General features: G+C 67.2%; 1 protein-coding gene across 3 annotated transcripts; it reads right to left on the bottom strand.

Moving 5' to 3' along the window:
- Nucleotides 1-270: 270 nt before the first annotated feature.
- Nucleotides 271-12884, bottom strand: U2AF2 (U2 small nuclear RNA auxiliary factor 2). 3 transcript variants are annotated; one of them, XM_040978135.1, is made up of 12 exons: nt 12100-12884; nt 9036-9171; nt 8198-8242; nt 7884-7987; nt 7498-7649; nt 6206-6322; nt 4924-5062; nt 2988-3067; nt 2735-2857; nt 2393-2491; nt 2044-2292; nt 271-751 (listed from the first exon to the last, which is right to left on the bottom strand). In XM_040978135.1, exons 1-12 carry the CDS (start codon nt 12146-12148, stop codon nt 617-619), a joined length of 1428 nt encoding a protein of 475 aa, XP_040834069.1. In that variant the 5' UTR covers nt 12149-12884; the 3' UTR covers nt 271-616. The 3 variants fall into 3 exon arrangements, with proteins under 3 accessions (XP_040834069.1, XP_040834070.1, XP_040834071.1); XM_040978136.1 differs by having other exon boundaries at nt 2405-2491; nt 12100-12883; XM_040978137.1 differs by lacking the exon at nt 8198-8242 and having other exon boundaries at nt 2405-2491; nt 12100-12883.
- Nucleotides 12885-13240: the final 356 nt, after the last annotated feature.

Genomic DNA, 13240 nt, shown 5'->3' with positions numbered 1-13240 from the left:
GCCCGCCAGCCCCGCCGCCCGCCCCGTCCACCCGCCAGCCCCGCCGCCCGCCCCGTCCACCCGCCAGCCCCGCCGCCCGCCCCGTCCACCCGCCAGCCCCGCTGCCCGCGCCGTCCACCCGCCAGCCCCGCTGCCCGCGCCGTCCACCCGCCCGCCCCGCTGCCCGTGCGCTCTGCCCACCGGCCGCCCATGCTCTGCCCTGCCACCTCGCCCTCCGAGACACCCGCAACCCCGGGAACCGTGGACACTGGACACAGCAGCTCCGTCAAGTAAAATACAACAAAATGTTTAATGAGCAAATTCGTCTTAGCAAATATGAAACTGCCACAGAGGAGGGACGGGCCACGGGGCCAAGGGCGGGAGACTAGAGGTCGGTCAACTACGTAAGAAACTGGGGCGCGTGGGGGGAGCGGGCTGGGAGGGCCGGACAACGAAATTCCAAAGAGTTTGGCCGTAAAATATAAACAGGCTGTGTTCCTACTGGGGATGGGGCTGCGCCCCGCCCCGCCGTTCCAGTTGCTGCCGGCTGTCCCGGCGGTCACTCCGCTGCCCAGTCTTCGCAGGGAAGGGGTGGGGGGCGCCCAGCCAGCCCGGCCTCGCTCCTCCCGGGCCGCCTCTACCAGAAGTCCCGGCGGTGGTACGAGTCAGGGTCGCAGTACTTGGTGACCACCACTCTGTTGGCGAACTTGCGGCCAGTCAGCCCCTGCATGGCCTTCTGGCAGTCAAATACCGAGGTGAACTCCACGAAGATCTGGGGGGACAGGAGGCAGGGCTGTGACCAGGGAGGGGCAGGACGACTGGACGCAGCGACGCAGCGAGGACCCCCAAGCCCAGCAAGCACGGGGCAGCAGGGCAAGATCAGGACCCTTCAGAAACGGCTCCTAACCCGCTAGGCAATCTGGGGACACGCAGTTAGGGGGGTATCAATTCAGGCTTTGTAGTAATGGCTGGGGGACACAGGGCCTGACCCACAGTGTGGTCTGTGCTCCAGGACACTGACTGTGACCAGGGAGTGTGGAGCAGGGCCCAGGCAGGTACAGCCCTGCTGCACAGGGGACAAACGAGCGACAAGTCAGGATGGCGGAAGCCAGGTGCATCCATGCCCCAGACCAGCCGGCTCAGCTAAATGCTCCCTGCACATTCACTGTGTCAGCCCGCACAGACCCTAGCATCCCTGATGCCCTCCCGACCCTCCAGGCTCCCCATCCTGTGGCTGCTCATGAGCGACTGGAGCCGTGCAGCCTGGTGCACACCGGCCTGGCCCCTGCAGCCTCCTGCCCCTCTCCGCAGCCACACAGCCGGGCGCCCACGACAAGGAGGGCCAGCTGCAGCTGCCAGGCCCCTCAGCCTGCCACCTCCCCACACAGACACCCACCACGCCATGGGCCACAGCCCCTGCCACCCCCTAGGACACTGCCTGCCTGCAGACCAACCCCAACGCAGCTCCCGCGTCCTCAGCTGCAGGCCACCGTGTGCAGGCCCCAGAAGCTGGGCGAGCACGGTGCCTAGAGGGCCTCCCCTAAGGGCTCAGAGACCCACTCACAGGGACCTGTGGCGCCTCCCTTTCCCTGTGTGCAGGCGCCGGCCCAGACTGCCTGGACACGGACACGTGGTACAGCCCGCAGCTGGCAGGCACACTGCCTGCCCAGGCCCACCAGGGTGCCGGCTGTCCCCTCTTCTATTCTGTTTCTAAGATAGAAGGGGTTGGAGTGGCTGCAGTGCCACTGCAAGTCAGGGAGGCACACCTTGCCAGGGGCTGGGAGACTGGGCACAGGTCGACTGGGGACCATGAGGGCTTCCTTGAATCCACTAACACGTGTCCCTCCCCCAATCGGGGACTGTCAGGGGACGTCTCTGTCCCCTGCGCTGCTGGTCAGCCAGCAAGGAGGGGAGGGACACCTCCCTCCCGCCCCCACCGCGCTCACAGGAGGGAGGGCGGGTCTTTCCCTCACCCACCCAGAGACCCGCCTGGGCCTGCCATCCCCCCACCATGCTCACTGCCACCGGGCGCCCAGCCTGCAGGCCGAGGCAGGGCAAGCTCACCTTCCCGCAGCCGGGCACCTCGACGCCGTCCACAGGCCGAGGGATCTCGATGGACTTGACCAGCCCGTACTTGCTGCACTCGTCCCGCACGTCCTCCACGATCTCCTCGTACTCCTCGTCGTCCAGCAGCTCCTCGGGCAGCACCATGTTCATGAGGCACAGCACCTCGGTCGGGTGGCCGCCCATCTGCACCTGGGAGCTCATGAGGCCCGGCACTTGCAGGGTCACCGGCGTCTGGTTGATGGTGCTCTGTGGACAGAGGGCCCGGGTCAAGGGGCGCAGGCCCCCCCAGCTGGGCAGAGCTCAGGAAAACCTCCCCCGGGGCCTCTAGCCAACAGAAGTGACGTGCCAGGGGGCTCACCAGCGTGGCGTTCTTAGCTCCCACACTCGCCCTCTGCACCAGCAGCTTCTTATCCCCGAGCTGCATGCCGTTCAGCCCAGCGATGGCCTGTGGGGGTGGGAGGGACCAGGGAAGAAGGGGTGCAGGTCAGAGGCCAGCCACCTGACACCTCCCCCCCAGCCAGGCGCTGGTGGGGGATGAGGCCAAGGCAAGGGCTCAAGAGTCTAGAATAAGCCAAGACGGAGGGAAGGGGCGAGCCGCCTCCCGCCCAGCCCAAGGAGACCTCGGCGTGGAAATAGCGCAGGGAGGGCAAGGGCAGACGCAGCAAGTGGCCGGGGCCCTGGGGCTCACCTGGTCCGTGACGTTGATGTCCACGTACTCACAGAAGGCGTAGCCCTTGGAGAGCCCCGTGGCACTGTCCTTGACCAGGTTGAAAGCCTTCAGAGGCCCGAAGGAGGTGAGCAGCTCTTTAACCTACAGCACACAGAGGCCATGAGGGCCCAAGCGGAGGATGCAGCGGGAACAGGGCAGGGCAGCGGCGGCACAGCAGGAGGCTGGAGAGGGAGCAGGGGAGGGGAGGGCCAGGCAGGAGGCCGGGGCTCACCTGGTCGTCGTTCAGGTAGTTGGGCAAGCCCCCAATGAACAGCTTGTGGGCAGAGTCAGGGACCACTGTGGATACAACTCCTAAGGGGAGAGGAAAGGACTCAAGGCCGCGCCAGCTCACACCCCCACAGCCCCAACCCCCAACAGGTCGACGGCCCCTCCTGCTCCCAGTCCAACCTGACAGACACACCAACAGTTGGGACCAGGCAGGCTGTGCTTCTGCGTGGGGCAGGGCCCGCCCCAGCATCCCTGACCTGGGTGCACACCCTAGCAAGCCACCTGCAGCCATGGGACCCCGCAGACATGCCGGCCCAGGACGCACTGCTGAGACCCACAGAACCCCTGTCCAGCCCTGAGACCTCGCCTAGTGTCCCCATTAACTTCCCCCTTCCCGGTCCCAAGGGACTAGGAGCCCAACCAGAGGCAGCAGCAGGAGCCAGGAAGGCTGTGTGTCACAGCACCCCAAGCCTGCCCTTGGCCTCACCAAGCTACCAACTGCCACGTTGGAAAACCGGGGGGTTCGGGGTTCGGGCCTGGACCCCTGAAGCAGTGAACCAGGGAAGGCAAGATCTCCCTCCCTCCTTCACACCCCTACTCCATTCTCCTCTTCAAATAAATAAACTTTTTGGAGGAAAAAAGGACCCACACATCTCTCCCCCCTTTGCCACACATCTCTCACTCCATCCTCATCCCAGGAGGAGCAGGTGCAGGGCAAGGAATCACACACTAGGGGAAGTAAGCCAGGGCATGGAGGAGGGGAAGAAAAACCCAGTTATCTCCCTGGCACCACCAGACGCCTGGGGGAAGCAAGAGCAGCCATGCCAGGAACGGGTCCAGCAATGCTCCCTGCAGCCTGGGCACGCACCACAGGCCATCACCACAAAAGGAGGAAACTGAGGCACAGGGGCCCAAGTCTTGACTCAAACACATCTCCCCAAACAGCACCACAGGCTAAGGGGCTCCCCAGACCCCAGGACACCCAGCAGCACAGTTCACACAAAACACACGTCTCCCTGTGACCCCACACCAGGGAGCAGGCACCCCACTGTTCCAAACGAGATCTGTGGGCCGCAGGCCAACACCTGCCTCCTACTAGGGAAGACACTGCCTGCAGGCCCGCTCTGCTCTGCAGTGTCTCCGTGGAGACACTGGTGGCCTGCTTTGCTCCACTCAGAGGGCCAGCTGCGGACCACCACAGTGGTAAGGAGCGTCCTGCAGCAGCCCCCTACTCCCAGTCCCACCCCAGGACAGGAGCTACCCCCCTCTCAGAGGTGCCCTGTCCTCAGCAAACTTGGTCCCCACCACGGCCACAGCGACAGCAGCCGGGTCCCAGGCAGCCAGCTGCCTCAGTGGCAGCAGGCCCTGGGGTCAGCCACCACGCAGGTCAGAGGCGGCCGGCCAGACGCGTGCATCGCCTCCTGTGCAGCTCTCAAGGTGGCACTCCCTCAGTGAACAGCCCGCCCTGGCTCACACAGGGCAGCCCTGACCACACCCAGGGAGGAACTGGCTGCGTACCAAGCAGCCTTTGCTCACTTGCGCATGCAGGGTGCCTGGACTCCCCAGGGGCCTGTGGGCGGCTGCACAAATCTAGACTCTTTGGGGCCTCCGGCAGCCCCCACTCCCTCAAGTGCCCAGGCACTCCTAAAGGCCCAGTCCTCAAATCCTCACGTCCCCAGGACAAGAAACGCATGTCAGAAGTGTCACAAGGCCCGCACGCATCAGCTGTTAGGTGGGACACGGGTGGTGGCTTCAACTCCCAGGGCAGCTCCACAGGCAGAGCGCACGCTGCAGGGTGCAGCCTGAGGGCCCCGAGGCCCAGACAGGCCTCTCACCTGCCCCAGCAAGCTGGAGCAGCTTGGCAGCTTCCAGCAAGAGCGTGCCCATGGCCCCGCTGCAGGCGCCACCTGTGCCACAGAGCACAGGCACCCCCCGCTCACCAGGCACGTAGACAGAGGGGTTCTCCGACATGCCGGGCAGCGGCTGGTAGTCATGAGGCCTGCGGATCTTCAGTGACTGTCCCTGGAAGATGATGCCGTCGAAGGCCATGGCCTGGGTGGTCTCGTCCACTGAGCGGAACTAAAGGACAGAGAAGTGGGCGGTGGGGGTGGGTCAGGGAAGCCCAGCTCTGGGGCTGGCCTCCAGCGGCCCATGTCCCCACAAGAGCAGACACCAGCATGCACCAAACCACAGGCTGGGGCGGCTCGCAAGAGGGGCCAAATGCAGCCCTCACAGTGACCCAGCCCCACTTCCTAGCCTGCGGGGCTCCAGGGCCAGCCTCTCCCTGCAAGGCCAGCACCCCACTTGGGCACCAATTTGAGACCTAGACACTGCACTTCCCACCCAGCTCCCTGCTCGCGGGCCTGGAAAGGCCGTGGGAGATGATCCAAGTGCTTGGGTCACGGGAGGACCCGGAAGCAGCTCTGGGCCCCAGGTTCCACCTCATGCAGCCATGACCACAGAGCCACCTGGGCAGTGAACCAGCAAACGAAGATCTCCCTTGTTCCTGTAACCCTGCCTTTCACATAAAAATTAGTGAATCTTAGGGGGAAAAAATTCCCCAGGGCCAGACCCAAGGCCTGGTTAAAGCCTCCACCTGGAATCCCTTGTAGGCACTGGTCCGAGTCCTGCTGGTGCACTTCCCATCCAGCTCTCTCCTAAATAAGATTCCGGAAGCCGAGAGAGCTGTCCGATCACCCCGGGGCCATGAGTAGTGCCATGGGTAACACCACGAAGCCTCATGAGCACAAGTCCAGTCCCGGCAGCTCCACTTCCCACCAGCTCCCTGCCTGTGGCCTGGGAAAGCAGCAGAGGACGGCCCCAGGCCTTGGGACCCTGCACCCACATGGCAGAGCTGGCAGAAGCTCCCGGCTCCTGGCTTTGGGTCGGCCCAGCTCTGGCCACAGCGGCCACTTGGGGAGTGAGCCAGCAGATGATAAACACGTCTTCCCTTCTCTGTCTCTCAAGCTAAACTTAGGAAACAGAAACTTTCAAGTAAAAAGGAGAGACTGCGGCTTCAAGCCCACCATGAGCTGCAGAGCAAGGCCAAGGTGCCGTCCCAGACGGGACAGGGAGGCCGAGGGAGGTGGGCACACATCCAGCAAGGCACAGCTGGCCTAGGGGCCAGAGTGGAGGGTGAGGCCCCAACCCAAAGAGCCCACAGGACAACTAAGGGACAGCTGTGGCCCGAGGGTGGCAGTCCCCAGCGCAGCCCCAGCTCACCTCCAGAAAAGCAAAGTTCTTGTCCTGGTTAATCTGCACAGCCAACACCGGGTTCCCAGGTGCCTGTGTCAGCCCGCCGAGGCGCATCTGGGCGTTGAAGAAGTCCATCATGGCCTCCTGCAGAGGGGAAAGGAGACAGGGGGGGCGGGGAGGGGTGGAGAGAGGAGGGGAAGGGTGAGAGAGGGAGACACAGAGGGGTTTGGGGGCAAGGGGAGAGGGATGAGGGAGGGGGCAGGGGAGGGGACAGTGAAGTGTGGGTGGGGGAAGAGATGCAAAGGGGCAGGAAGGAGGTGAGCACAGGGGAGGGGCGGGGCGAGAGACAGCGAGGGACAGCGAGGGACAGCGAGGGACAGCGAGGCAGCAGAGGAGCCGGTGGGACCACGGCGGGGGAGCCACAAGGCAGCCGTTCCAGAACACAGGGAGAGACGGACAGTACGGAGAAGGTGGCCAGGAGACAAGAGGCAGTGGGACAACGCAGACAGGAAGCAGGGACCGTGGGAGAACAGGAAGGGCGACCAGGACAGAGCAGAGCAAGGAGACGGGGTGGGGGAGCAGGGGAGGAGAGGGGCGGGAGGGGAGGAGAAAAGAGTGATGTGGAGGGACCTGGCCCTGGGGTCCTGGGGCTGGTTTATCAAATGTAGCAAAGTGCAGGTTGAGAAGTCAGAATGGACCTTACTTGCCTTCAACGATGGTAGCAAACTTTGTTGCTACGAGGGATCTCAGCCCCACAATATTTCACTTTAAAGAGAAATGGAAACAGCTCTTTGATCTGGGGGTTCTCAGGGGGTGCCCCGGGAAGGGGTGGGGGAGAGGGGTGGGCAAGGTGGGGGAGGAGGTAGGGCAATCAAAACAAGATCAGCGACCATGGGAGGGATGTGGGAGGATGGGACAGCCGGCACAGAAGGAGAGGGTGTCAGAAGCACCAGGGCGCGTCGTCGTGTGTGTGTATGTGTGTGTGTGTGTGTGTGTGTGTGTGTGTGTGTGTGTGTGTGTGTGTGTGTGTGTGTCCGCGTCTCCCTCTCTGTCTCTCTCCGACACGTAGGTGTGACATGTTGGTACATTAGTGCTGGAGCCCTGGGGCGCTGCAGGAGGGTGTGGAAGGGACAGGGGAGGGGGAAGAGGAGGGAGGGAGGGGCCACCCCCAGCCCGGCCCCTGGCTGGCTCAACTCCATCCGTCCGTCTGGGAGGGGGCCGGGGGGTCTTGCAGGAACAGAGTCTGACCCGTGCAGGTTCGGGGGAGGGAGTGGGAGGGATTGGGAGAGGGGAGAGGGCAGGGCAGAGGGGGGCAGTACCTCAGTGATGCCAAAGGGAATATTGCCCACGTAGAGACGCCGGGCCTGTCTCGTCATCTGGCTCCCAACCACGGGCACAGGCGTCGGTGTCACGGCCAGGCCGTCCGGGGTCATGGTGGGAAGGAGGGCGGTGGCTGGGATCTGGCCCGCAGCTTTCAGAAGGCAGAGGACAATGACACATCAGGACAAGCCTGGCACTGGCCCAGGGCCCACTCCCCACATTCTGCAGACTCAGCCCCGGCGGGAGGCCCCCAGGAACAACTCTAGGCAGCCACCTCCTGCCCACAGGTTGATGGGGCCTTGTGGGCACCTCCTTCAGCGGGCCTGAGACTAACAAGGCTCTCCCCCACCCGTGCATCCTGCACGCACCCCCGAGCCAGGCCCACCTTGCATGGCCTTGTACTGCATGGGGGTGATGTGTTCGAAGCCAGGGGGGGGCACATCCCAGTATTTGCGAGCCTTCTTCTTCTTCTCACGGCGGGGGGAGCGGCTGGGGGGAGAGCGGGGGGTGCACCTCGGTCTGACCACAGTGGGCCTGGGGATCCCACCCAGGAGCCCCTCCCAGGCTCGCCTAGGCCGCCCCCCAGAACCTGCACTCCCCCCCAGGCCTAGGAAGGGCTGCAGGGCCAGGGCCGGGTGCGGGCAGGGCAGGGCACACAGGGCGGGCACCGGGACAGAAGGGGCAGGAAGAGACGCTCACATCAATCCACCGTGCTCCTCTTTAGCGCCTCTGGTCAAAGGTTTGCTGGGGGTGGGAGGGAAAGGTATGGGGAGGGGTGACTGGGGACCCTCGACTTCCCCACATGCCACACCCCCCCAGGTCACTGAGCCCCAAGACTGGGGAGGGCCGAGCAGCACACGCTGCAAGCAGGGCCCCCAGCCCTGCCACTTCCCTCCCAAAGGCTCCCAGCCCTGGAAGGGGGAAGAGAAGAGGAACAGGGCGGGCAGGGCGTCTCGGGAGACACCGGGGCGTGGGGGCAGGAAGGCATCTCCCACCCAGCCCCTGGGGCGGTGGGGGCGGGAGCAGAGGAGGGAAGGGCAGATGGGCCTGCGCCGCGAAGCCTGGCTGCAGACAGCCCCATCCCCACGGCCCCTGGCCCTAGAGGCAGAGCTAAGCCCCGTGCTTTGCTGGGCCGGCTGCCACGGCGACACAGCACAGTCCCTAGCCGTGGGTCCACTCAGTGCTGGCAGCTCCACCTCCCCCCCAGGCCCTGCCAGGCCCTGCCAGGCCCTGCCAGGCCCCGCCGACGCAGCAGGAAGACAGCAAAAAACGGCCCACTCAAATATTCGGGCCCCTGAACGCACAAGGGAGGGTTCAAGCTAGAGTTCCAGCCTCCGAGCTCAGCCCAACTGCCCAGCCTGCTGAGTGACCCGGACAGACACACCCTCGCCCACCGCCTGCTGTCAAGAACACGCCTTCTGAAAAACGACCAATCCCCCAAGAGCCCTCAGAGTCAGGGCCAAGGGCACACAGGCCTCAGGCTGTAAGTCTGCCGCGGCCAGCAGCCCCAGCACGCAGCGTCCCCAGGCCCTGGTACCTTCGCCGCCGCCTGTCCCGGGAGGCGCTCCGCTGGTCTCGGTTACGGCGGTCCCGGCTTCGGCTCCGCCGCTTGCGATCCCGGCTGCGAGAGCGGCTGTGGCTGCGCTTCCGGTGCCGGTTCTCCTTGTCCCTCTCTGGGCAAGCGGACAGGAGGGGACGGGATGAGCGGAGGAAAGGGTGCAGCCCAGCCCACCCTGCACGCTGGTGGCTACGCCCCAAGACCCGGGGAGGCCACCCCCAAGGGAAGGGACTCCGAGGAGGAGGGGTGAGCACAGGCCTCCTGGGTCCCCTGGGCCGGGGGGACAGGGCCTGCAGTGCCCCCGGCGGGGGAGATACCTGAGGACGCTCAGGAGGAGCGGAGGAGCCAGAGAAGACAGAGGAGCTGGCTCCCGGTCCCCTCGAGGGCTGAGGGGCCTGACCCAGGGTCGTCCCTGAGAGGGGCAGGGCTAGAGGCTGGGGAATCAAGAGACCCAATGACGCTTTCCTGAAAGGACCCAAGAACCCCTCAGGAAAGAGCTGTGCGGCCAGCTGGCACCCACAGGCCCCCAGTCGGCCGGGGTCAGGTGCCACGCGCGACTGGATAGCCCCAGGCCGCAGGACACTCAACGCTGTCCCTTCCTGCAAGGCGAGTCACGCGGGCACGCGGGCCGGAGAGGGGCCTCCACGAGCCCCCGCCCTCACCAGCCCCAGGACCCCTGCAAGAGCAGGGCAGGAACAGCCTCCAACCTGCCCCAGCCCCTCACGTCAGCCCTCACCGCCGCTGCCCGGTACACGTGGCCCTCGGCCCAGCCCGCTGTGCCCCCGCGCAGGGGCAGTGCTCCCGCACGCCTCGGCCCCTCCCCGCGGACCATGAGAAAAACTTCTCATCGCACTGATTCCGCAGCCCGAACGCTCCCGACAACCAGGCAGAGACCCAGCCTGCCGCGGGGAGCAGCCTCCAGCTCCGGAGAAACAGCGCCCGGCGTGCCTAGGTGCTGAGGCAGCACGGGCGGGCAGGCCGGGGGACCCTGCCATGGGGAACCCTACCACCAGCCACACGCCGGGGTCTGCCCACAGACCGCAGCACTGTCTCCTTGGGCACCGAAGCGCCAAGATCACAGACCCCGCGGGACAAGGCAGCAGCCGGAGCAGCCGAGCCCAGGACACGGGAAGTTAGGGACGGGGCGCGCCACACCACGCGGGCAGAGCGTCTGCCCTCCCCGCCCGGGGCCGCCAGCGCCCAGCCGCCCGCACCGGCCACCGCCATGGCCCACGGCAGCTCCCCCGGCCAGTGCAGGCCGACTCCTTCCAGGTCCAGCCCGGCACGGCGCCCGCCCCGGGCAGCTCCCGGCAGCACCAGCACAGCCCACCCGGCCCCAGCGCGGGGAGCCCACCACGTCAGCATCGCCCAGAGTAGCTCCATGCCCACAGACGGCCCCGCTCCTCCCCAGAAAGCCTGTCTACAACACGGCGACGTGAGACTAGAACCGCGAGTGGAAAAAGGACCGCACAAGGCCGCTGCCTGCACTCCAGGAACACCCCGACTAGGGCCCCCCAGGCCGGTGTGACACTGCCACGGGCGCACCTGCTGCCCATCCCAAGGCCCCGGCCGCCCAGCCCGCCTCGCCCCTCGCTCCCACAACGGGGACCGGCATCGCCCCTGCCCGCCCTCAGTGGGCACCCCGGGCCTCGACCCCTGCTCCCCTCGTCCTCGACCCCTGCTCCCCGACCCTCGACTCCTGCTCCCCCGACGGTCGACTCCTGCTCCCCCGACCCTCGACTCCTGCTCCCCGGCCCTCAACTCCTGCTCCCCTCGTCCTCGACCCCTGCTCCCCCGACCCTCGACTCCTGCTCCCCGACCCTCAACTCCTGCTCCCCGACCCTCGACTCCTGCTCCCCCGACCCTCGACTCCTGCTCCCCCGACCCTCGACCCCTGCTCCCCCGGTCGACTCCTGCTCCCCGGCCCTCAACTCCTGCTCCCCTCGTCCTCGACCCCTGCTCCCCGACCCTCGACTCCTGCTCCCCTCATCCTCGACTCCTGCTCCCCCGACCCTCGACTCCTGCTCCCCCGACCCTCGACCCCTGCTCCCCCGGTCGACTCCTGCTCCCCGGCCCTCGACTCCTGCTCCCCGACCCTCAACTCCTGCTCCCCGACCCTCGACTCCTGCTCCCCGACCCTCAACTCCTGCTCCCCTCGTCCTCGACTCCTGCTCCCCCGACCCTCGACTCCTGCTCCCCGACCCTCGACTCCTGCTCCCCGACCCTCGACTCCTGCTCCCCGACCCTCGACTCCTGCTCCCCGACCCTCGACTCGTGCTCCCCGACCCTCGACTCCTGCTCCCCCGACCCTCGACTCCTGCTCCCCTCGTCCCTCGACTCCTGCTCCCCGACCCTCGACTCCTGCACCCCCCCGTCCTCGACTTCTGCTCCCCGACCCTCGACTCCTGCACCCCCGACCCTCGACTCCTGCACCCCCCCGTCCTCGACTTCTGCTCCCCGACCCTCGACTCCTGCACCCCCGGTCCTCGACTCCTGCTCCCCCGGTCCTCTGGCCCTTGCTCCTCTGGCCCTGACTCCTGCTCCCCCGAGCCCTCGCTCCCCAGGCCCCTCAGCCCTCACTCCCCCGGCCCTTTCTGCCCTCGCTCCCCCGACCCTGGACTCCTGCTCCCCCAGACCCCTCGCTCCCCGGTCCCCGACCCTCGCACGCGGGGAAAGGGTCCACCCACGCCGTCGCCGCCATTTTGAAACAAAAGAGGCGTGGGGACGGCGGCCGGGGCACAGCCGGAAGCGGAAACACCGCCGCGGCCAGAGAAGCAGGGACTAACAGGACGGAACGCACTAATCTCCGCACGGGGCCAGAGTGCCGGCGGGGCGCGAGCGCGCGTGCGCCCCGCCCACGTGGGCGCGCAGAGCCGCGCGCATGCGCCCCGCCCGGCCGTCGGCGCGGCGGGCGGTCACGTGGGCGGGCCGTGGGGGAGGGGCGGCGCGCGCGGCGGACCGGGACCCGAGGAGGCGGCGGGACCCGGGTAAGCGGGGCGAGCAGCCGGTCCCGCCCCCGCCCCCGACGCCCCGCGGCCCTCACCTTGTTTGTTCTCGTTGAGCTGCCGCTCGAACTCGTCGAAGTCCGACATGCTGAGGCGGCCGCGTCGGGCCCTGTGCAGCGCTCGCTTCGCCTCGCCGCCCGCCCGCTCCGGCTGCTTCGGCTACTTCCGCCGCTAGCTTCGGCTACTTCCGGCCGCCGCGACGCCTCCCCGCTCCTGCCTAAGCTAGCCGCGGCGGCCCGGCCCCGCCCAGTCTCCGCCCCCTCTGCCGGCCGGCCCCGCCCACCCGAGGCGCTTCGGCAAAGTCCGGACGGGTCGGCCGAAGGGCGGGCTGAGCCGGCTTCGCGAGTTTCCGCCGCCGTTCGGGCGTCTCCGTAGGCCCGACGAGTTCGGCTCTTTCCGACAATCCAAACCGTCCCCGCGTAAACTGCTCCGCTGGGCCCTCTCTCCCGGCAATCCTAACCGTCCCGGAGCGCCGGCCTTCTCTCTCCAAGGGTTCGGTGCTCACTCGATAAACGCGATCACAAGCTTCGGCTCTTTCCGGAGGTTCCACTCGGCCCCTTCGACTCCTTCCGCCCCTGCCTCGGAAGACCTGGCTCCCGCAGGCCGCTTCGGCTTTGTCCGCCTGCGCTTCGGCTCCTTCCGGCTTCGGGAGCCGAGAAGGGAAGGAGGGAGGGCGGAAACGAGCGGGCTGGGAAGCTGATCCGGGAGAGGGGGCGGGTCCGGGTGCTCGGCAGCGGGCTCTGCCGACGGGAGAGGAGAAGGAAGCGGGGCCGAGCCTCCCGAGGGCCTGAACGCTGCGCGGGGCCCAGGCGGCCGGCGGGCGGAAGGCTGCGCGCGGCCGCTGCGGAGGTTGCCAGCGCGCTCGGTGCGCCTGCGCAGCGTGGGGGCCCGGGCGCCGAGGCGGCCTTCTGCGCCTGCGCGGAGGCCGGACGGGGGCGCGGCCCCTCCCAGCCGGCTCTGGGAGCGGGTGGGGGAGTCAGGTTTCAGAGAGCCCACGGCGCGTGCGCGGGATCTGGCTGGCCTCTAACGAGAAGCCGGGAACTCGGGACCGTTAAGCGCGAACGCCCCCCCGGTTGTCTTGGCAACGGGTTGGGGGAAGCTCGGCTTCCGGGCCCCGGCTGACGTCACGCCGCCGCTCGGCGCGCCCCCCGCCCGGAGGCCCCGACGCCGTCTCCATGG

Source organism: Ochotona curzoniae, unplaced genomic scaffold (genome assembly GCF_017591425.1).
Source record: "Ochotona curzoniae isolate NIBS_2020 unplaced genomic scaffold, NIBS_Ocur_1.0 contig_2861, whole genome shotgun sequence".
Lineage (NCBI taxonomy): Eukaryota > Metazoa > Chordata > Mammalia > Lagomorpha > Ochotonidae > Ochotona > Ochotona curzoniae.
Note: the sequence above shows the minus strand (reverse complement) of the source record. Positions and strands in the feature narration are given on the sequence as shown.